Source organism: Phacochoerus africanus, chromosome 15, assembly GCF_016906955.1.
Source record: "Phacochoerus africanus isolate WHEZ1 chromosome 15, ROS_Pafr_v1, whole genome shotgun sequence".
NCBI lineage: Eukaryota > Metazoa > Chordata > Mammalia > Artiodactyla > Suidae > Phacochoerus > Phacochoerus africanus.
In genome coordinates, this window is record NC_062558.1 from 56557591 (window position 1) to 56581520 (window position 23930).

The following is a 23930-nucleotide window of genomic DNA, read 5'->3' on the forward strand; positions in this document are numbered from 1 at the left end:
AACTTGAACTTGAAAAGGAACCAGTGTGATTCTCAGTTCTGGACCTTGGTTATAAAGTTCATTTATTAAGTGGACTAATTCCACCCAAGTTTGTGTTTTGCCATTTAACATCCATCCTGAAGATCACAGGGTAGTACTCCTATTTTTTAAAAATGTTAAATTCCTCTCAGGGTTTTAGTACCATAGGGAAGGAAGTTTCTAAATGGCACTGAAAGAATTAATTTTGCTTTCTTCCTTCCATTGCCTGATGTAATTTCAATCAGAGCTGGGGATCCTCTGTAGAATATGTGCTCAGCTTAGGGGTAACTGTAGGGAAAAGCATGTCATTTTTGTAAGTACTCTAACAATGCCTCTGAGAGGAGAGATCACAGCATTTATGTTACATGGAGGATGTGTTTCCTTGAGTTTAAAGGACATTTCCCAAAATGACCGTCTCCATTAATTTTAGTAACCTTTTCCACCAGTAGCATCAATAGAGGATTCCATTAAAATTGGTCTTGGAGTTCCCATTGTGGCTCAGTGGTAACGATACCAGCTAGTATCCATGGAGGATGTGGGTTCAAGCTCTGGCCTCGCTTCGTGGGTTAAGGGCCCAGCATTGCTGTGGTGTAGATTGCAGACATGGCCCAGATCTGGTATTGCCATGGCTATGGTGTAAGCCACCAGCTACAGCTGATTTGACCCCTACATGGGAACGAACTTCCATATGCTGCAGGTGCGGCCCTAGAAAGACAAAAACAAAAAACAAAAAACTGGTCTTTGTGACAGACATTAACTGTGTTCAGGTTTATTAGACTAGTGAGGTTCTATTTAGTATTTAAACTTCACATAACGAAATAGTTATAAACTAAAATACATATGAAATAAAATCAAAAAATCATTAGTAGATGCAAAGCTTTTATTATTGCTATTATATATACAAGCCTTGGTCTTTGCCCTATGAAAAATAACAGCTGTTTTCTATTTAGGATAAGTGGTGAAACCTTTTTTTGGACATAACTGTCCCAAGAAGTCATTTACGTCCAGTCATGATAAATGAATTTTCTAATCTCTGGATTTTCTTAGTTGGCTGCTACCATCGCACTAATAGACAGTCTCCATTTTCTATAGAATAAAACTGTAATGACTGCTGATCATTTTCTAGTTCAATCTCTCTGCCCGGCATCTAAAATTAGAACAAAGGGGTGGGAGTGATGAAAACATCTGACAAACACATATGCCCACCCCTCCCCGCCAAACAAAGACGTGTGGTCTCTGTTGAGAATCGAGCGTGTTACACAGACTTAGCCCCATGGGGAACTCAGCTCAACTTTGTGTTTTGCCGGTTAACTTACTTTGGGACTTTCATAGGACAACAGAAGTTCTGACACAGACACTTTGAGGAGACGCGACAGGAAGCCTTTCACCTTTTGAACTGTCATGGATTCTATCCAGGAAAAGAAAAAACCATTAGTTCTCTCAAATGACAGTTACCTGGTTACCTGGCTCATGTCACAAGACCACAGTTGCACCACAGCCGTCACTGTTGTTTCATAGCAGCAGTTCTCCCAAGTGAATGGTGCCTCCCCGCCCCCCGAAAGGGGGGCGTTTGGGAGGTGATGGGAAAGGGAGCCCTTGTCTGACCTAAGTGCCCTTTGACAATGAGTTTTCACACCATTTCAGAGGTGTTACTGTGTCCTCCTAACCTGAATAAACCAGAAATCATGTTCTCAGCACAGAGAATAAGCGTCAGTGAAGTCATTAACTTTTTAGACCTTTTGATTACTTACCTATGAAATACTGAAAGGACGCTGGTGAGGGGCTCAGGCGCCGTGAGGATGTGGCTCACTCTCTCCAGCCTTAGTTCCTCCTCTGAAAAGTGAGGGGCAGAAGAACGGGCTCCGAGCCCCCTTCCAGCGCTCCCAGTCTGTCATCAGTGTGTGACTGTGTGCGACACACACACACAGGGACTGTCAGGCACGGGAGTATAACTTAGTGAGTAATGCTTTGATTTGTTCAGAAAACACTATGAACTTCTTTCCAAAGATGGGTTGTGGTAAATGCTGGATTATTTTGATTATAAGAAATTTAGTTTCTTTGAAGCTTTAGCTGGAAGTACAGCAATAGTGTGGTGTTCCTACAAAAATCACATGTATTCAAACAACTATTTTTCTATCAAAAATCATTTTTGTAAAAGCTGTCTGTGTTTTTATGCAAATTGTGATAATAAATGTTATCTTTATTTTAGAATGAAAACTGACCCTTTTCTTATGCATTGAATATAGACACTAAATAGACATTTATCATTTCAGTTAACATAATTTGCCCTTTTGTCCTTTCAAAAGATTTAGGTGGTCTGGCTTTCACTGTTCAGACGGTGGTTAGTGATGGGTTAACTCTGACTGCTGAGTTTACAGAATATAGGACTCAGATCCTGAATAGCTTAAAGCATAATTATTACATAGTTCCTCTGGTTTTTCTGAATCTCTGCTAGTTCTACCTGAAGATTAATAACACTCAGAGCGTGAACAGGGAAGAAGGGGACTCAGCCAGATGTGCACTGTGGGAGGGAGAGGAGCCCAAGCCTTTGCTCACACACCCAACTAGTCCCTTCCCAGGGCAAGCCTTGAAAAGGAAGCCTAACACCCATCTAGTGGGGACACTGTGGAGCTCGTACCTGGAAGGGAGACGGGAAACGCAAACGCATCCAAAGCCAATCATAGTGACGGAAAGTTCTGGTCCTCCTTCCCTTGTCCACCCCCATGAACACCCTCACTGCCCTTGCTAACAGGATTTAAGTTTGCAAACAGAATAATGAAGGGGAAGCCACTAATTTCTTTTTTCTTCTTTTTTTTTTTGCCATTTCTTGGGCCGCTCCCGCGGCATATGGAGGTTCCCAGGCTAGGGGTCGAATTGGAGCTATAGCCGCTGGCCTACCCCAGAGCCACAGCAAAGCGGGATCCTAGCTGCGTCTGCAACCTACACCACAGCTCACAGCAATGCCGGATCCTAACCCACTGGGCAAGGCCAGGGGTCAAACCCGCAACCTCATGGTTCCTAGTTGGATTTGTTAACCACTGAGCCACGACGGGAACTCCCAGGAAGCCACTAATTTCAATTTGTCATTATGTAACAGGACCAAACGACACAGCAGAGGAATAGAAATTGGGTTGTCAGTAACTAAAAATGGAATAGTACTGGTCAGCTGCTACTAGGTGATGGTTTTCATTCATGAAGAAGTACTTTTTGGGGTACAAACAAAGCCTTCCATAAGCAATACTGTGATAAGCTCATTTTGTTGGATAAAAAATGAATTTAAAAATCAATGTGAATTTGGAGTTCCTGTCGTGGCTCTGTGGTAAAGAACCCGACTAGTATACATGGCAGTGCAGGTTCTATCCCTGGCCTTGCTCAGTGGGTTAAGGATCTGGTGTGGCTGTGGTGTAAGTCGGCAGCGGCAGCTCTAATTTGACCCCTAGCCTGGGAACTTCCATATGCCACACGTGTAGCCTTAGAAAGACAAAAAAAAAAAAAAAAAAAAAAAAAAAAACAAAAAATGAATATGAATTCACTGCACTGACAGTCAAAGAGAAAGGTATTTCACTAGAGTCATTTATGATGACAGATATTTTATTTCTTCTGCAAATCCTCCCTATGCTAAATTTAAGCTGTCTATATTTTAGTATTTAACCGTGAATCAAGTTTCAGCTTCAGACTGTAATTTAATTTTTCTTTTGCGTGAAACATTAAGGTAAGTTACATTGATCTAATTTGTTGACATAAAATACTTATTTTCCAAATAAAATGAATTTAGTTCCAGCAACATTAAGGTTTAAAGGTCTGAAGTTTTTTGTTTTGTTTTTTTTTCTCCCAAAGAAACCCTTTTGTGTGTCCCTCTAGGGGGCTGCTGACATAAGGAGTAGGATGTAAGAAAGCCATCAGTGTCCTGGTATGTCACGGTTCAGCTCCCTGGCACAGGGCCCCTGTTGCATGAAGGGATGATAAGCAGACCTCGAGCCTGGTGCCACAGTGTCTCTGGCCAAGAAAGGCCCCGGGAACAGCACTGTGAGAACTAACCAGCGGTGGGCTAGGGTAGGATGAAGTGGGGGCTCCAAAGGGCCAAGCCCGCCCACGCACCTGCCTCTGGCTAAAGGGGTCTCCACACAAGAGGCTTCCAGTTCCAACAAAACTCCTTCCTAGATGAGCTGAACTTGAACTTCCTGGGGGAGTGAAGTTATTGGCATGATCGACTGGAGTTTAGAATATAAAAGCCTAATGAGAACCTGGAAGTTGGCGAAGTCCACAGCTGAAGAAGTATGAGGAGGAAAGACTTTTTTTTTTTTTTTTTTTTTAGGGCTGTACCTGCGGCATATGGAGGTTCCCAGGCTAGGGGTCAAATTGGAGCTCTAGCCTCCAGCCTACAGCACAGCCACAGCAATGTGGGATCCGAGCCACATCTGTGACCTACACCACAGCTTCACGGCAATGCAGGATCCTTAACCCACTAAGCGAGGTCAGGGATCGAACCTGCATCCTTATGGTTACTAGATAGGTTGGTTACCACTGAGCCACAACAGGAACTCCAAGAGACTTGTTCTTACCTGGCAGTTGTTTCTCTATGACTCTCTGACCAACTTGACTAGGATATTTTATCTTCAGTGCTTGAAAGAAAAAAGAGAAGAATCGAGCCCTGGTGAGTAGAGATTTAAACTGCGCATGTTAACAGTAGCCACCCCAGGATGCAGCCCTTCAGCACAACTTGGCTCTAATCCCAGTAAAGGAATAGGACCCAGTGATGCATAAGATTCCTTCTCTTAATACGTCACTGAATTACTGACAGTGACAAACAGAGCTGGACCAACATTCTACTGCTTTCCCTCTTCCCCTTAGTACTTTCTTTACCTAGGTTTTCAAGTGTAAGAAAAGTCACAGATTTCCAAATCACGATTCGGTTCACCAAGTACTCCCCCCAAGTAGAAGGCAATTAAATGAGTTTAAAGCACGACAATTGGTAAGATGTTTGACAGCAGAATTCAGATGTTTGAGAGTCATCATTTGTTTTAAAATACTTATCAAGGTGCTTACTTGAAAGAAGCAAACACTTCCTATCACCATTATGTCTCCCCACCTAAGGACTCAAATCCAAATAAGCTGGAATGTGAGGTTCTTACTTAGTAGCTGGTTTCTGAGCAAAAATGGTTGTGGTGTTTTGAGTTCCCCATCTTCAGGTGCACCATATTCTGTTGAAGAAGAAATACAAAAGGATGAATGATAGCCCAAAAGGCCACTGTCAGGGAGAAAGGTGAGTTAAGTATCCACATAGCCTTTTCCCTTCCCAGGATGAAGCCAGCAGCAGCCGGGCGCTAACCTGGGCCCTGCTTCATTTAATTCAGTTACTTGTCTAGTGTATTCCTGCAGGAATGGATAGTAGCCGCTTCTAAGCCCAGAATCCCCGTCATCTGTGACCACTGATCCTCAGAGACAGCATCGTGACAAACAGGCTCTCTTCTCAAATCTTAAAGTGCTGAATCAGTCTCGCCTTTTGGTAACAGTTCCCCCTTTCTGGGTCCTGAGAGAAACATGACTCAGGCACCTTCACCAGCTTTTAGTCACTTGGCCAGTGGTGGTCCGGGTGCTGCCAGGAAAAGCAGCCCCTTTGCTCTGACTCCTGCTGGGCCCCTGGGACACAATGTCTAAATTCCCCCCAAGTGTCAGCTTTGTCTTCTACCTTCTTAGCGGGGAGATATTGAGCCAGACCTTCGGGAACTCCCCCCCACCCCAACCCCCAAGTGATTCAGAATTCACGTAAAGTGGCCAGGAAATTGGGCCAGCTAATGGAATAATTTGAACGCAATTCCCACAGGCAACTTTTCTCCCTCAAAGACAATGCTCCAGCCTGAAGCATTTATGCAGTAAGCTGCTCACATTAGGAAATACATGAAAAAGAAAATCACATAGAAGTGAAATTTGGAATAATAAGTCAAAACAAAGGGTCCTGAAGGTGGAGCTTCAGGGCCGAGGAGCCAGGCCTGGGGAGCCCTCAGAACAGAGCACTCAGGAGAAATTGCACTCAACTTCCAGGAATGGTAAAATTACCCAAGGAGCGTGAAGAATGCCAAGGCCTGGGTTACACTTTAAAAGCCCTTCATTTAGGAGTTCCCATCGTGGTGCAGTGGTTAACGAATCCGACTAGGAACCATGAGATTGTGGGTTCGATTCCTGGCCTTGCTCAGTGGGTTAAGGATCCAGCGTTGCCGTGAGCTGTGGTGTAGGTCGAAGACGCAGCTTGGATCCTGCGTTGCTGTGGCTCTGGCGTAGGCCGGTGGCTACAGCTCCGATTAGACCTCTAGCCTGGGAACCTCCATATGCCCCAGGAGTGGCCCTAGAAAAGGCAAAAAGACAATAAATAAATAAAAGCTCTTCATTTAAAAACTCGCGCCGGCACAGCCAGGGTTGGGATGAAGTGGGGCACTTCCTGCTCTTCCTAAAGTGGGAATGGTGCCCCACACCTCCTGAAAACGAGTCTGGTGAGTTTGCACCAAGATGAGAACTGCCATTTTAAGAGCAGCTTTCCCCTCCTCAAATGCCAGGCTCTCCCTTCCAGAAAGCCCCAGAGACTTCCCAGCTTCCTTCTGCTGAGAGATTAATGATCTGCTTCCAGCGGGCCACAGGTGCCCCGGCTGTCCACTTAGATGAGCATAAAAATCCCCAAAGCAGAAAAGCAACAACACTGAGGGTCTCCTTTGACACCCAAGGGAAACTGCCCCAGAGGAAAGCCCCGCAGGCCAGGGTGCGGGCACAAGTACGAACTGAGGCAAAGTGACTGGTATCTAGGATGCGCTGCAAGAAATTCCTCGTTGGGTCTGTCTTTGTCTGGATCCTGATGTCCACCGGCCTTTTTCCATTCGTTTCCAAATGCTTTTCGGTAGTCAAGCTCAGCCCCGCGCCGTTCCTCAGGTTGAATCTATACGGGTGTGAAACAAGTCTATTACAAAGCATTTTTCTAAAAAGGGTGTCTTGCCCTGTCCTCTCTCCACCACCTACCCACAGAGAACAATCCAGTGGAGGGGGACGGGACCCTGCATTTTTACCTTTCCTTTTTAACATTAACAGAATCCAGGAGTTTATTCAAAAAGAAAAGCGGGTTTCAGTTTTATACTTTTCTTCATGAGAGTGTCTGCCAGTTTCTGGATTATTGCCAGGGGCCCAGTCACGGTCATCGGCTTAGAGGAGCTGATTTACTGAGAAAGGACTGGGTGTTCCTACCCCGCCTCAAATGACAATAAACTGAGCCAAGGATTCCCCACCCCACCCCGGGCCCACGTCTGAGTGTAACACCCCCTCCCGACTGAAACACACAGGGGTGCCATTTACCATTTGGAGGAAAACAACATCCGATGCACTTTTCCGTCTTCAACCGTAACTGCTTTTTACAGCGATCACTTGGTTTCCAATTTAGGAAACGCCTCGCCACAACACCAGCACTCACCACACACTTGTTGAGGGTCCGCAGCTGGCTGATCTTGGCGATGATGAACTGACGAGTGGTCTGTGCATCTTTGCTGCCTTCTTCAGTCAGCGGGTTTCTGGCACAGGACAGAGCGTGCAGACTCTGTAACTTATCCAGCTCATTGATAAAGGACCACTGAGACCCAGCAAAACAAAATACATGAAAAGAAACATGTTTCAGGCTCAGCGGTCAGATTATTTGGACTAGCAGCAGAAAAGCCCAAATCTCCTCAGGCAATGAGCCCCCACCAGGAGCGGGGACTTTACAACTGTGCTGTGTGAACTGACAGGCTGCTTGAGTGTGACTTACACTAATTTCTTTCTTAAGATTTCTGGCTTTGTATGAGGAGTTTCACTCTGAGGAAGCAGTTTCTCTTTCAATTTACGATATTCTTTTTTTTTTGCCTTTTTCTGGGGCCACTCCCGCGGCATACGGAGGTTCCCAGGCTAGGAGTTGAATCGGAGCTGTAGCCGCCGGCCTACGCCACAGCCATAGCAACTCGGGATCCGAGCCACGTCTGCAACCTACACCACAGCTCACGACAACGCTGGATCCTTAACCCACTGAGCAAGGCCGGGGATCGAACCCGCAACCTCATGGTTCCTAGTCGGATTCGTTAACCACTGTGCCACGACGGGAACTCCTACAATATTCTTTAATAGAAGGAAACTACCAACTCCATCATGAGAGTAGAAATAAGTGATTGTGTAGCACATATGTTCTGAAGAAGCTCTTACCTGTGATATCTGATTGTCATTGAGCACAAGGTACTGTAGGGAAGGAAACATGGCTGTTTTGCACCCTAGAATAAAAGGAGAATTAAATTACACAGAAGTGAAAGAGAGCTCAAGTAGCGGGGAGCCGGGGGAGGGGTTACTGAATAATCTTATATACCAATTCCAGCATCCGGAAAATGTAGAGAGGAAATTCCAATGTCAGAAAGGATTAGTTGTTCTAATCTGAAATGTAAAAATGTTTTTTGATTACTCAGAACAATATAAAATGCTATGGGTTATTTTATTTTATTTTAGTCTTTTTGCCACTTCGTGGGTGGCTCCTGTGGCATATGGAGGTTCCCAGGCTAGGGGTCCAATCAGAGCTGTAGCCGCCGGCCTACGCCAGAGCCACAGCAACATAGGATCTGAACCGTGTCTTCGACCTACACCACAGCTCACGGCAACGCCGGATCCTTAACCCACTGAGCAAGGTCAGGGATCGAACCCGAAACCTCATGGTTCCTAGTCGGATTCGTTAACCATTGAGCCATGACGGGAACTCCTAAAGTGCTATGGGTTATTAACCAGACTAGATGTGTACATTTTTCCTTCTGCCCTAGCTCTTCATCCCATGTGAAAGGCTTAGAAACCACAGAGTCCAATTTAGGGTGTGCAGAGTGGGCTCTGAGCTACATTGTGAAGATTCTGCAATCATCAGATAGTTCCTGGTGCCTCCTGCTGTGCTAGGTGCTCAACGGGCCTTTTAATGAAAGTTTAATGAAAGACTTTGGGAATTAGCACCAGGGCTGAATTATTCACTCCTCAGTTATCCAGTACAGACACAGACCACACTGGATGGGGTTCACCAGGCCATTCTCTAGAGGAATTTCAAAGAAAATTTCCCAAAGGGAATCAGTTACTTGATTTGGGAATCCCATCATATTTCCACTGACAAAGTAGACACAGCACATGCTCCATTCACTAAAAATGTACTGAACACAACTGTAACAGGCATTTTTAGGAGCAGGTTACCTGGGCAGATAAGCTATTAGAAACAGCTGGTTTTCATCAATCAACTGATTAGAGGAAAGGTCTAGTAACTTGACCGTCTGTAGAACGTCAGCTGGCCTGTATGGAAAAAAAAAGGTTTTCAATGTAAATTTAATCTCAATTGTTTTCAAAGATTCGGCCTCAAAACACCTGCATTTGGTGGTAAGCAGAGGGCAGGGACAAGTGTAGTACATGACTATGAAAAAGACCATGAAGGACCCCAGTGGGAGGGGAAACCTCCGGTCTGGACTGGACCAGTGTCCTGGTTGTGATACTGACCACAGCTCTGCAAGATATAACACAAGGGTCAAAACTGGGGTACAGGGAGTTCCCGTTGTGGCGCAGTGGTTAACGAATCCGACTAGGAACCATGAGGTTGCGGGTTCGGTTCCTGCCCTTGCTCAGTGGGTTAACGATCCGGCGTTGCCGTGAGCTGTGGTGTAGGTTGCAGACGCGGCTCGGATCCCGCGTTGCTGTGGCTCTGGCGTAGGCCAGTGGCTACAGCTCCAATTCAACCCCTGGCCTGGGAACCTCCATATGCCACGGGAGCGGCCCAAGAAATAGCAACAACAACAACAAAAGACAAAAACAAAAAACAAAAAAACTGGGGTACAGGTGACCTCTGGGTATTATTTCTTATAACTGCATGTAAATCTAAAATTACCTCAAAATTAAAAATTTAGGTTTTTTTCGTAGGGCCAATAATATTTCATTTAAGGCTTTCACTCTGATAGAACTTCCTGTTAGAACCTCTTGGGAGTTCCTGCTGTGGCCCAGTAGGTTAAGAATCTGACTGCAGCAGCATGGGTTGCTGTGGAGGATGCGAGTTCAATACAGGCCCTGCACAGTGGGTTAAAGGATCCAGCTCAGATTCAGTCTCTGGTCTGGGAACTTCCATATGCCACGAGTGCAGCCATAAGAAAACCACAAAAAAAAAACCCTCTTGGTGAAATCTTAGTTGATATTCTAATTTGTGAAGGCAATAAATAATAAGCATTTTTCTAATTCTTATGTGCAAATCCTTCTAAAAACTGTATTAGCTATAACTGAGACCATTTATTTGTGGTACTAGATATATTAAAGTAAACCCTGGTTACCTTTCTGAAATGATGATATTGTTAGACTCAAGGTACAGTTTCTCAAGGACTGGCCACCCAGAGGCACAGCGGAGCACCTGGGGGGAAACTCAAGTCAGGGTGAAGAGGCCTCGTTGGTCGTTTTTCCCATGTGTTTGTGACTCCGAACCTCCACATGGATTCAGTTTAGCTCCTGTTTCAAAAGTAAAGCGCCTCTGGACATTCTGTAACCCACACTGTCTCAGGCCAGGAGTGCTGGAGGACAGCTGATGAAATGACAGTGTTAAGGGCTGAGCTTTGATGACACGGAAGCACGTACTCCCTGCTCGGAACCAAGCAAGGTGGGTATCGGCCTACTGGTCAGGTGTCCCCTGACCCGCCAAAGTGGAACTGGATGTGGTGACTTGGCATGTTTTTAGTACGTGATACAGGTTGTTTAACCAGCGTTAGGAAACTGATGATAAACACTTTCCCTCACTTCTCGATGCCAATCTGGGTTTATAAAGAATGTACTAATAGGACAAAATTTCTCAGCTGCTTCTCAGTTTCCTCACTTGGACTTCACCGTTGTCTCCCCCATAGGTTCCTCTGTGCCCTTCCTCCTGTTCTGAGAAGGAACAGCCCTCAGGGGAGGAGCCCAAGGGAGAAGTGGCATGGCCATGGCCACCAACAGCCCAAGTGAAGGCCATTTATCTCTCGGGAGGTGCCCTGGCGGCACTTCCCAGACCAACGACCCCGCTGGGATATCCTGCTCTACGCTTGGTTTGAAAGTGGAATGTTCTGGGTGTGTGAGGTCAGTCAGCCTCTGACAGAACAGAGTGGCACCGGATCCAAAGGCTGCCGGGCCCAGGATCCACGAGTCCACTTTCAAACCCAGCTGTGTATGTAAACAGTGGCTTCGAGAGGCTGAACTGCAAACAAGAAAAGGATGTGAAAAGCTTCCGGTGGCTCAGCCTCTGCCTAAGAACACTTGAGGGGAAACTCAAGCAGCGGAAAGCTCCATTAAGAGCTAAGTCAAGGCTTTCAAAAGCTCAGCACGTACTTGCAGGCCACGATGTGTGCCACGGCCTAGGGGACACCAGAACCAACCGGAGGAGCAGAGAGAGAATGGATTCCCAGATACAAAACTCTACTCACCACAAGGGTTTTGGAATACCCTTCTAAAAGGCTGTTTGATGAACCCTATTATCTGGATAATAGGATGATTAAAATGAAGACATGCTCAGGCTTCAATCCCCCATTAAACCAAGAACTTAAAACTGCTTATCACTGGGTAATAAACCAAAGAAATATGATTACCTCTGCCCATGTTACTCCTGTCCGGTTAAGCACTAAAACCTTCAGCATAGAAAATGTTCCGGTTGGAGATGGTAGACCAGAGGGAAATCTTAGTTTATTTTCACTGTGCAGAAAAAGAGACATGGGGTGCTTATTGTGACAGAGTAAACCCAACTGAAACAGTAACCGAAAGCAACGTTTTAGGATTTAATAAGGACTGGTTTGTTTCAACCTTAAAATTCAATCATATCAAAAACAAAGTTCAGACTAGCTCATTTTTAATATCTACCACATACGACTTGTTAGAGTCTGACAGGCAAGGGTGTGTTCCCGGAGTGAGGCCACAGATATCCTGAAACAAAGGCCCAGGCATCAACTTTTGAGGTCAGCTGCTGGCTTCACAAGCTGCGGCTCTGGCACTGCAGAATTCAGCCCCCCTCTTGAGAGTCTTACTGATGCACTAGATTGTGGGCAAGAATCTTGCTTCTCAACAGTCTGCCCTTCTGCCATCAGGATGATGAAATAAACCACTGCCCCTGAAGTGCTCTCTCAAGAGCCTGATCTTAGAGGGTACCCCTGTCCTGACAGTCATTTTGAAAGATACCATAAAAGCACATTAGCCCCTTTTCCAGAAGAGGTGACACCAAGGGTCAAAGGATATTTTTCTGTTTGGAAGGATAACTAACTTAGGCCTGTCTATCTGCTCCACTCACTGAACCTCCCTGAGCAAGGACCACTCACCTGTACATGTAAATTTGGCTCAGGTATGAAAAGGGGTGGGAGGCTAGTTGGTCCCTTGGAAAGTTAGGTTCTGAGATTAAAAACTAATCAGATATTCAAGAAAGCCTGGAAAACTGTGACATTAGTAAAATACAGAGCTTAGTGAAAAGTCCTTAACAGAACTGAATTAAACAGCATCCCAGTGAAATGACCCAATCCAAAAGCAGTTAAATGCTGGGCACCTCAGAGTGAACAAGCACTTTTAATCACACCTCCTGCTCCCCAGTTGAAGAGCAAGATCCCCAGATGCCCCATCCTTAACCGTCAGGCTTGTAAACAATATGAAGACCTTCCAGCTCAATATGGCCACCCCACCCCCACCCCAATCAAAAGTAAAACACTCTGCCGTCAATGAGTCGCCTCACGTGACCATTTGAAAAACTGATAATCAACGAATATTAAACTTAGATAAATTCAACTAAGCCACCCTCCCCACCTCGTTCCCACAGAGGTGCCCTGAAGGAGCAGGATAGATTAGGACTTCCCATCAAATGACAATTAGGTTCATACCTGAGATTCAGAACTTCCAGGTGTTTGAGCTGATCAGCAATAGCTACGACATCATCCCATGATGACAACAGGTTTTTTGACAAATCTATGCTTCTAATATCTAAATGCACATGTTAAGAAACAACATAGAAAGATTCATAAAAGACATTATGGTAGTTACTTCCTAATTCTGGAGCATGGGATTTTTTTTTTTTTTTATGCTTTTTAGGGCTATAGGTATGGCATATGGAGGTTTCTAGGGTAGGGGTCAAAATGAAGCTGCAGCTAGCTGCTGGCCTCTGCCACAGCCACAGCAATGCACAATCCCAGCCACGTCTGCAACCTATACCACAGCTCATGACAACACCAGATCCTTAACCCACTGAGTGAGGCCAGGGATCATACCAGCATCCTCATGGATCCTAGTCAGGTTCTTTACCGCTGAGCCAGTACAGGAACTCCCTGGAACATGGGATTTTTAACTTTTCACTTGATAACCTCCATTTTGCTTGAAATTTTTTCATAAGCACATTATTACTTTTACCCTTTTAAGTCACTAACAGTTCATCCAGAAACTAAAAACTTCATTGTCACATACTGCAAACCCAAGACAGACATCGACAATCAAATTAGTAAGAACCAAATATCATAACATAAACCACTCTAGCATGATCCAACAAAGAGGGACAAAACCCCAGAGTGATTTGTTTTGATTTGTTCAGCACCTCAGGGGCACCCAGAGGCCCTGCCCCTGGACCACAGATCTCCTGCAGCCTCGCATCAAGCACACGTCTTCTCCTGTGGGGCACAGCTGTCCCCTGCACCATGGAATCCCCATGTGAGGACAAGCACCTCCAGGGGGACAATCAGGGTTAGCTGGACACAGGTTCAAAAATGCTAAGAATGGTCTGGAATTCAGAGCATCTCCTGTAGACTGAAGTCAGTCTGACACCCATGACCACTGGCACAGGAACCCACAGGAGGAACCAACAGGACAGAAAAAGCAAAGCTCTGAGCTGATGCTGGAGGTGCCCAGCCTGGCAACCACAGGCAGGGAGCAGAGAGAAGCCTGGGGCAGGGCTGGACCACCCACCAAAGAAGCTGGCTCATTACTCTGTATGAACTGTTCAGTTCAAACCTCTATCCTGCAAATACTGACTAGAGCTACAAGCAGGGGCGGGCTGGGTTCCAGCTAGTGTCCCCGGTCCCCCAGAGCTCCTCCCCTAGCAACCTAGCTTTCAGATGGGCACAAAGCCACTGCAAGAGCACTGGGGCTAGACTCCAACCCAGGCCCTTTCTCCCATCCCTGTAGTGCAGCTACTGTGGCTGCCCTGTGTCCCCATCCTGGACTCCAACCCTCCCACAATGGCTGAGCAGAGCACTTTCCATTTCTCAAAGTCAAACCCCAGCTGCCCTTCCTTTTCATGCATCCCAATAACTCTGGGCCAGGAGGTTGTTAGAAAGGGTTCAAGTCCAGTAATTCTTCACTCTCTCATGCTTTCCATCACGTGTGCTAGAATTACACACATTTCTACAGTCTGTACAGAGTGCAGGGACTGTGTACATCCTGAGTCCAAGAGCTGGGAATGTAGTGCTCCCACCATAGATACCTGTGTACCCGTGTGTATACACACACACACACACACACCTACACACACAGGCCAGGAAGCTCCTGCTGCTCTGCAGGCCTTGTTCCTGTGGGCAGGAGCTCCTCCCCAAGTTCAGAGCCAGCTGGTGATGCATCTCGTCCCTAGCAGAGTCCTCCCACCTGACCCACTCCCACTGCTTTCAGTCCCAGCTGAGCGAACAACCTCAAAAAGGAATCAGCCTAAAAATGATGACTGGATTAAACACACCAGGCAATACTTCAACTTCGGGCAAGAATTCAATCAGTAAGTGCAGGGCATTCATCACTGGATCTGCAAAGATTAGCCAGGACTTGATTAACTCACTCAATTTCATTTCTTCAGGTCTTGGGGGACACGCATCCCCAGGAAAGAGCAGGCTAAATGAGCAAGATGCTGACCACCCAGTGCACTGCTGACAATTCTGATCAACCAAACAGTTTACATCCCAGACCCCTCTGCTGATCAGACCTCCTCTGTGTGTTCAAAATAAGCCTCAAACTTCCCAATTCTCAGTCCCGACAGCATTTAGGGGGAGGCCAGGCAGGTTACAGGATGCACTAGGCACCTCTGAGGCATTTTGCTCCTTCCCAAGCTTCAGTCCATTACCTACCTCAATGCCCAACTGGGCAGGGGCCTGACCTGAAGAGGCAACAACCACATCTGGGGCCGGGGGGGGGGGAGGCTGCTCTCCAGCAGAAATGACCAGTGACCCCAGGCCCCAAAAGACCCCCAACAAGGCAGAGGGGACACCGGCTGGGGAGGTCTGCTCTAACTCCCATCACCACAAAGCAGGTACTGCCAGAGTAGTCAGACATATTTTGTTAAAGCTACTCATTTGCCATCTCTTCATGCGAGAAACCTGATTACAAGCTGCTATCTCTCGCATAAACTATTAGGCAGAAACTAGGCAGACTTAAGGAACTAGGAGATCTTTTTAAGTCAAAGAAAATCTATTTGATTTGACAGTGCAATTTTTTTTTCTTTTTTTGAGGTCAAAAACTGCATTTCTTTATTTGAGGTTTGTTAGGACTGCAGTGCAGGGGACACAGATCCAAATAGCACTTGAATTGTGTCACCAGACAAAAGAATGGGGCCAGATTGTTGGGCATTTTTTTAAAATTACCTCCTACATTTTTAGTTGTGGGCAGTAATACAGGGCAAAAAACAAACAAGAAAACACACTTATAAGAGAAGGTAGCGGTAAGGGATGACAAACTTTGGGAAAGCCTGTTTTGAGGCTTTGAGCCTGCATTGCTGCGTGAAGAGGAATCTTAATAAAGGAAAGTGTTCATTTTCCTCCCTCACAGGAAGGCAGCTGGGGCTGGCACAGTGGTCCTGGGTACCGTCCACCCTTTGCTCCTAGGCCACCCTGGATGGCTTTCTTCCCACAGGTCAGCTACCAAGCCATGGGCCTCCTGTCTGTGCCCAAGCAGTGGGTGCAAGGGCAGTGGCCAGAAGCAGATGCCAGCCAAGTCTGCACCCCCTGAAGGAGCCTGGTCCAGAAACTCCCACTGCACATCTCACTGGCCAGGCCACGTCACACTGCCTCACCTGAAAGCAAAGGGTCTAGGAAGGTAACCATTTACCTGGGTGGCGACAACCCCAGGGGAAACCAAGTGGCTGTTAGGAAGAAAGGAGAACAGGCAATGGCTAGGCGGCCAGGGGCGGCTGGCTCAAGTGTCAAATCCAGTCAGATCCTAGCGATGAGTTATCATTGGAAAGGATACTAGGACACGCTTGGGCAATTCCTCGTTTGTCACCAGCACCATTTACTGCGCAGTTCCTCAGAGAAACTTCCTGCAGCTTGCTCAACTGACTGCAGGAAAAACACAGTTCACAGGTAAACATAAACATGGACGCAACCCATCAGCCCTTTAAAAAATTCAAAAGTGTTCTGGACATAGAAAAGACACCAAAAAAAAAAAAAAAAAAATCCCAGGGCCCACCACCCAACTTAAGAAATAAAGCATTACTGAGGAAAAGAAAAAGAAAGTGCTACATGACAAATATAACCAAAGTTCTTTGAATTCCTTTCTATCATACCCCCCCACCCACCCTGCAGGTTGGGAACCAGTGCAGTACATTCAGTGTTTATTTAATCTTAAGCATTTCTTAATAGTTTACTACATATTTCCATGTCCTTAAACAATTAGCGTGTTTTTATGTATTATGAACTTGACATAATGGTGGCCTACTGTTTATCTTGTCCTTGCAATTGATTTGTCCTCAGCAGGACAAGGTAGCATAAGAAGCAGTGCTATGGACACGCCCGGAGCACTCATCTCCATGCCCCATTGTTTGTTACTGTACAAAGGGACTGCAATTGATGTATTCCTCCTCTGGTGACATTTAGATTATCCCCAACAGTGCTGAAGGACACACTACTGTATACTTTCTGCACTTGGGTGGGGAGTCTCTCAAGAGATACATCCTAGAGAGTGTGCGGTTTTAAATGTAGAGAATCCATGTTTTCTATTCACTACAAGAGTCTTTAGGACACAGAATCTGGAGCCAGACTGCCTGGGTTCAAATCTCACTCCACTCTCCTATGTGAGTTAATGTCTCTGTGCCTCAGAGTTCACATCGCAGCAGCATTATTTCACAATGGTCACACCCAAGTGATTCCACTGATGGATGAATAAAGTGTGGTAAGTCCATGCAATGGAATACTATTCAGCCTTAAAAAGGAGGGAAATTCTGACACTCGCTTCAACATTTGAGAACCTGGAGGACATTGTGCTGAGTGAAATGAGCAGTCACAAAAGGACAAATGCTGTATGTTGCATTTACATGAGGAACCCAGGTGCGCGTCAACTTTGCAGAGACAGAAGTAGAATGGTGGAGGGGGGTAGATGCGGAGTTGTTGATTAATGACTGCCAGGTTTCGGTTTGGGAAGATGAAAAGGATCTGAAGATGGGCAGTGATGATGGCTGCATGACAATGTCAATGTCATGACAATGTACTGAACAATACACTCAAAAGCGGTTACATAAAAAAGATCACCAACAAGGACCTGCTGTACAGCACAGGGAACTAGACTTGATAATTTGTAATAACCCATAACGGAAAAGAATCTAAAAGAGAACAGATATATGTGTAAAACTGCATCACTTTGCTTTACACCTGAAACTAACACAACAGTGCAAATCAACTATAGTTCAATAAAAACGGTTAAGATGGTAAATTTTGTGTTACGCATATTTTACAATTTTTAAATGCTATGATAACTTAGGGAATATTGGTGAACCTCTCAATGCACCGCCTGACATACAGTAAGTCATTTTCTAAGTATTTATAAAAATAAACTAAAACCGACAGCTTTTAGGGGAAATACTAAGACCATTCTGCAAGGCATGAGCTATTACAATCACGAGAAACAAGAGGGCAAAGGCAGCAGCAAAGTTCCAGAGCAGAGGCTCCCAACCTGCCTCAGTTCACGGGGCCTTAGTGTTTCAATAATTTTTTCATGGTGCCCCTGGGCCAAAATATCGCTGCACAGTTCCATTTAGTACATAATTAGGGCCAAACAATTTAATAATTATTTATGTCCCATAAACCTAGTCTGATGGATACTGCGCAACCTCCCAAACCCAGGAGACAGACTGGACCCCGCCACCTCTGCTCTCAAAATTCCACAATGATTTTCAGGAAATACTTGGTTTTTTCTTTTTTTAACAGCAATAGCCAAATAGCCAAAAACTCAGCTTTGCAGGGATATGATCCCTTCAAAAGGAACATGATGAGACTGTGAACAACCTCCAACTAGTAGTTTGTGCTGTGTCCAAGAGATGTCACTGTTTCCCTCCAAAATTAAGACTCTCCTGCAGCGCCCGGGTGAGCTCCCTGCAGTACTAGGGAAACCCTGGGACAGAGCTTAGGGATCCAGGTCTCCATGCAGACATCACCCCAGAGCCGCAGCCAGCTCCAAAGAGAAATCACACATGATGGTTTTTATTTGGTTTTGATGCCTCTAAGTCTTAGTGCTGCAAACTCAAAGCTGGACATAGGTATCAGTGAGGAGATAACACAGTGGCTTAACACAGAGGTTTCCATCCCCACCAATGACTGACACCCACCACTCTTACTCCCAACAGCTCTAAGAGTTTAGGATTATTTTGTAAATGAGGAAACTGAGGCTTAGAAACCAGAAGTAACCAGCTCTAACTGGTGTCAGGGCTGGAATGTGGCTTAGCTGACATCTGAACCCAGCCTGACTGACTCTAACATTGGGTCCTTTCCAGGAAAGACACTGGCTAACTATTGAGTGCAATGATATCAAGCAGTAGTCATTCACCAGAAAACTTCATGAGCTATACAACTGTTCACAAACTAGGGGCAGAAAGTTTGTTTGCCACTTGTTAATATTCACAGAGCCCATCCACGGTGTTCTCTGAAAAAGATTAACCAACAGGGGGGAAAAGTGCCCCTTTTAGCGTAAAAGATATTGAAAGATTTGCTTTTTATATGGGAAAAAAAGAACTCTAGCCCTATGAAACACAGAGTTCTATAAGTCAATCGCAAAAACCATTCACATTAGTTACCTCTCAGTGGTATAGCAGCCATGACCCTTTTTTGTTTAATTTTTGTTTTAAAAATTCTCAAAAATGAATGATATTGTTTGTAATTAACAAACAGAAAAAACAAACAAAAACAGTCAAGCTACTGCTTTTTAAGAAATCTTAACCTATATGGGAAAAGAATCTGTAAAAGAATGGATATACGTATATGTGTAAATGAAATCCTTTGCTGTACCCCTGAAACTAACACAACATTGTAAAGCAACTACACTCCAAGTGAGGAAGAAAAATAAAGGTGTTCTTGCTGTGCTGCAACAGAATCATCGGTGTCTGTGGAGCACCAGAATACAGGTTTGATCCTTGGCCCAGCACAGCAGATCAAAGGCTCAGATGTTGTCACAGCTGCAGCATAGGTTACAAGTGCGGCTTGGATCTGATCCCTGGCCCAGGAATTCCATATGCCAAGGGAGGCCAAAAAAAGAGAAGAAAAAAAAAGAAGTATATACAGTTGTTTTTTCTTTCTTTTTTTTTTGTCTTTTGTCTTTTTTGTTGTCTTTTGTCTTTTTTGTTGTTGTTGTTACTATTTCTTGGGCCGCTCCCGCGGCATATGGAGGTTCCCAGGCTAGGGGTTGAATTGGAGCTGTAGCCACCGGCTTACACCAGAGCCACAGCAACTCGGGATCCGAGCCTTGTATGCGACCTACACCACAGCTCACGGCAACGCTGGATCCTTAACCCACTGAGCAAGGGCAGGGACCGAACCCACAACCTCATGGTTCCTAGTCGGATTCGTTAACCACTGCGCCACGACGGGAACTCCTACAGTTGTTTTTTCATAGGTGCTAAGTGGACTTGAGCAGTGGGTTAAGGATCCAGTGTTGCCACAAGCTGTGGTGTAGGTCACAGATGTGGCTCAAGATTTGGTGTTGCTGTGGCTGTGGTGGAGGCCTCAGCTGCAGCTCCAATTCAATCCCTAGCCCAGGAACTTCCATATGCAGCAGATACGACCACAAAAAGAAAAGGGAGTGATCATTTATGTACTGTGCAAAGCAGGATATTAAAATACTAGGAATAGGTGTTCTCTTTGTGGCTCAGTGGTGACAAACCCGACTAGTATCTATAAAGACACAGGTTCAATTCCTTGCCTTGTGCAGTGGGTTAAGGATCCAGCATTGCCGTGAGCTACGGTTTAGGTCACAGATTCATCTCAGATCTGGCATTGCTGTGGCACAGGCTAGCTGCAGCTCCAATTCAACCCCCTAGCCCGGAACTTTGATATGCCGTGGGTGCAGCCCTAAAAAAAAAAAAAAGAAAAGAAAAGAAAAAAAATAGTGGGAATATAGTAAATATGCCGTATGTGATTAATTTATAATGATGAGCATTGATGTAATTACAGTCATCAAAAAAATAAAGAAGAAGAAATTTTGATTTATTCTGAGCTTTTGGGGTTTTTTTTGTTTTTTTTTGTTTTTAATGCTGGTCATCTCTGCAGAGGTATCAAGAAATTAATTTACTCTTCAACACTGTTCCCACGTGGACCTAAATTCTGTGTTAGGTTAAATCTAACAACAAGAACAACAAAAAGACAGCAAGAAAATTTACTTCCAACAAAAGCACAGTTTAATCCTTTTACTTTAGAGACTAAAAGTAAAAAATTTCAGGCCTATGCCAAGTAGCGGCAAATCGACTCTCTGCAGTGGCCACCAGGGGTCACTAATAGGACACTTCATGCAGGTCACTGTCACACACCACGGGCTGACCATCATTAAACCTGCATGAACTGGGACTGTTCACGTTTCTGTGTGACTATCAGCTTCCACCCTGGGTCACAGAGTGCATCGGAATGAGCAGTGGGCCTCTGAGAGAAACCACTGTGTTCAGAGGGTTCAGAGAGAGAGAATGTTCAGGCTCAGCAGTTGCAAAATGCATTATTTAGTGCCCCTTAGACTGCTACAGGCTCACTTGTGGGTACTTCTTAAAAGCAAGAGCCCTTGGTGGGACGATCCAGTAGGTCTGGGATGGGCCCTGGATCCTGCATATTTCAAAACCACCCCAGGGGGGTGAGGATGCACACTCAGAGATGGGAACTACTGGGTACGAGAAGGTGCCAGCATGCTAAACGGTTTGGGTAATAAAGTGGACGTCTGTCTCCATCTCTGACTTATCCAGATATCAACCTTGGTTACTTAATAACTAGTCAATACAATACAGCATGGTTTAAATGTTAATAACCAGGCATTCTCATTGTGGCTCAGCAGATTAAGGACCAGATGTTGTCTCTGTGAGGATGCAGATTCGATCCCTGGCCTCGCTCAGTGCATTGAGGATTCAGCATTGCCACAAGCTGTGAAGTAGGCCACAGATGCAGCTCACATCTGGTGTTGCTGTGGCTGTGGTGTAGAGCCAGCAGCTGCAGCTCCAATTCAATCCCTAGCCCAGGAACTTCCATGTGATGTAGGTATGGCCATAATAACAGGCAAATCAATGCTTTATTAACGATCTAGAAAAGTCCAAAAACCCTGTCTTAAAATAAGGATTTTAATTTTCCTAAATATTTAATCCTTGGATTCTTCAGATTTCAATTTGCGGTTTTGCAGAAAAAACAAACCAGTCTGAGAGCAAAGTTCTGAGCAATGATGTACAATGTACAGTCAAGTGAACCTAAATCCTGAACCTTGATGAAACTGTCAAAGCCACTACTACCATTATCAGTTCCACTTACCTTTGTTGTTTTACAACAGAGTCAAAACCAATGGTTTCTACAGGTTTATTTCCAATTATAACAGTTTGCTCTTTTTCTTCTTCCTCTGGTTCACCTTCTAACACATAGCGATTCTTAATTGCAGTGAGAAAGTCTACTCCAAAATTTACTTTGTTTGGACGAATAAAAGATCCTCCTGTTGGATGCCTGGAAAAGGAAAGTAATGGAACAGAGAAAATATCATCCACGGGGACATTTAAATAAGATCACACACCCAAAAATCATTTATAAACCGTCAGCCTGCCACAAGTATAAAATGTCTGTGTTTACAAATATATATAAGCAAATAAAAGCAATTAAATAATTTGAAAAAAAAGGAAAAAATATCATCCAGCAATAATGGCCATAAAGCAATGTTCTGAAGCTGGGGGTTGCCATTTTGGTAATAAGACCTGGCCCCACCCAACAGCCTGCACACTCTAGTGCTGCGATGCCACAGAATGAAGGCACAGACTGAGAGGATACAGAGCTAAAAGGTTTGAAAAACAAAGAGAAGAGAACAATACAATAACTGAAATAAAAATATACTAGAAGAAATCAGAAGTTCCCATCATGGCACAGTGGAAACGAATCCGACTAGGAAACATAAGATGGTGGGCTCAATCACTGGCCTCACTCAGTGGGTTGAGGATCTGATGTTGCTGTGAGCTGTGGCATAGGTTGCAGATGCAGCTCAGATCTGGCACTGCTGTAGCTGTGGTGTAGGCCGGCATTTGTAGCTATAATTAGACCCCTAGTCTACAAACTTCCATATGCTGCGGGTGTGCCCCCCAAAAAAGAAATCAATAGCAGAATAACTGACACAGAAGAAAGAATAAGTGAGCTGGAAGACAGAGTGGTGGAAGTCACTGCTGCTGAACAGAACAAGAAAGAATGAAAAAAAAAATAAGGACACTCGACAAGACCTTGGGGGCATCCTTAAACATAAACATTTGCATTAGAGGGGTCACAGAAGGAGGACAGAGAAAGGGCCAGAGAAAATATTGAAGAGATAATAGCCAAAAACTTTTCTTTTTTCTTTTTTTTTTTTTAATTTTGTCTTTTTAGAGTCACACCTGCAACATACGGAGGTTCCCAGGCTAGGGGTCTAATTGGAGCTACAGCTGCCGGCCTACACCAGAGCCACAGCAATGGCAGATCCCAGCCGCATCTGCGACCTACACCACAGCTCATGAGGTTGTGAGTTCGATCCCTGGCCTTGATCAGTGGGTTAAGCATCCGGCCTTACAAGAAATACTAAAGAAACTTCTTTAGGCTGAAAACAAAAGACTACACTAAGAAACAAGAAAATGACAAATGAGAAGGCTCACTGGTAAAGGCAAATACACAGTACAGGTAGGAAATCATCCACACACAACTATATCAAAACCAGGAATCAGGTGTTCCCATTGTGGCTCAGTGATTAACAAACCCAACTAGCATCCATGGGGACATGGGTTCAATCCCTGGCCTCGCTCAGTGGGTTAAGGATCCGGCATTGCCATGAGCTGTGGTATAGGTCACAGATGTGGCTCGAATCCTGCGTTGCTGTAGCTATGGCGTAAGCCAGATTTGACCCTTACCCTGGGAATCTCCACATGCCACAGGTGTGGCCCTAAAAAAAGACAAAAAGACCAAAAAAAAAAAAAAAACCCAAAAGGCAGGACTCAAGAAGAGGGTACATATGCAGGAAACTATACATGCATTTGCAATTAAGAGACCAGAAGGTTAAAATAATCTTGTATGTATATAGAATCCTATACCAAAACCTCATGGTAACTGCACACCAAAACTCTAGCACAGCAGTTCCCACTGTGGCACAATAGGATTGGCAGCATCTCTGGAACACTGGGACACAGGTTTGATCCACAGCCCAGCACAGTGGGTTAAGGATTTGCCACTGCTGCAGCTGTGGTAGAGGTTGCATCAGTGGCTTAGATCTGATCCCTGGCCTGGGAACTCCATATGACTTAGGGTAGCCAAAAAGAAAAAAAAATCTAGAACATAATACACACAGAGTTAAGAAAAAGCAATCCAAACACAACACTAAAGATAGCCATCAAGGGAGTTCCCATCATGGTTCGATCCCTGTTGCCATGAGCTGTAGTATAGGTTGCAGATGTGGATTAGATACTGAGTTGCTGTGGCTATGGCTCAGGCATGCAG

The 23930-nt window shown here is 45.0% G+C and overlaps 1 protein-coding gene across 2 annotated transcripts in view; it reads right to left on the reverse strand.

Moving 5' to 3' along the window:
- Positions 1 to 877: 877 nt before the first annotated feature.
- Positions 878 to 23930, reverse strand: part of TBCE (tubulin folding cofactor E) — an 84821-nt gene continuing 61768 nt past the window's right edge. For both annotated transcript variants that reach the window (XM_047759483.1, XM_047759485.1), the window contains 14 exons: positions 21747 to 21932; positions 16234 to 16322; positions 12900 to 12999; positions 11631 to 11733; positions 10353 to 10429; positions 9238 to 9333; positions 8384 to 8448; positions 8227 to 8291; positions 7469 to 7624; positions 6790 to 6943; positions 5151 to 5219; positions 4581 to 4640; positions 1335 to 1426; positions 878 to 1165 (listed from right to left, as the gene is read on the reverse strand). In XM_047759483.1, the coding sequence (XP_047615439.1) occupies positions 1073 to 1165; positions 1335 to 1426; positions 4581 to 4640; positions 5151 to 5219; positions 6790 to 6943; positions 7469 to 7624; positions 8227 to 8291; positions 8384 to 8448; positions 9238 to 9333; positions 10353 to 10429; positions 11631 to 11733; positions 12900 to 12999; positions 16234 to 16322; positions 21747 to 21932 (1405 nt within the window). In that variant the 3' untranslated portion in view covers positions 878 to 1072. The remainder of the gene's footprint in view (positions 1166 to 1334; positions 1427 to 4580; positions 4641 to 5150; positions 5220 to 6789; positions 6944 to 7468; positions 7625 to 8226; positions 8292 to 8383; positions 8449 to 9237; positions 9334 to 10352; positions 10430 to 11630; positions 11734 to 12899; positions 13000 to 16233; positions 16323 to 21746; positions 21933 to 23930) is intronic.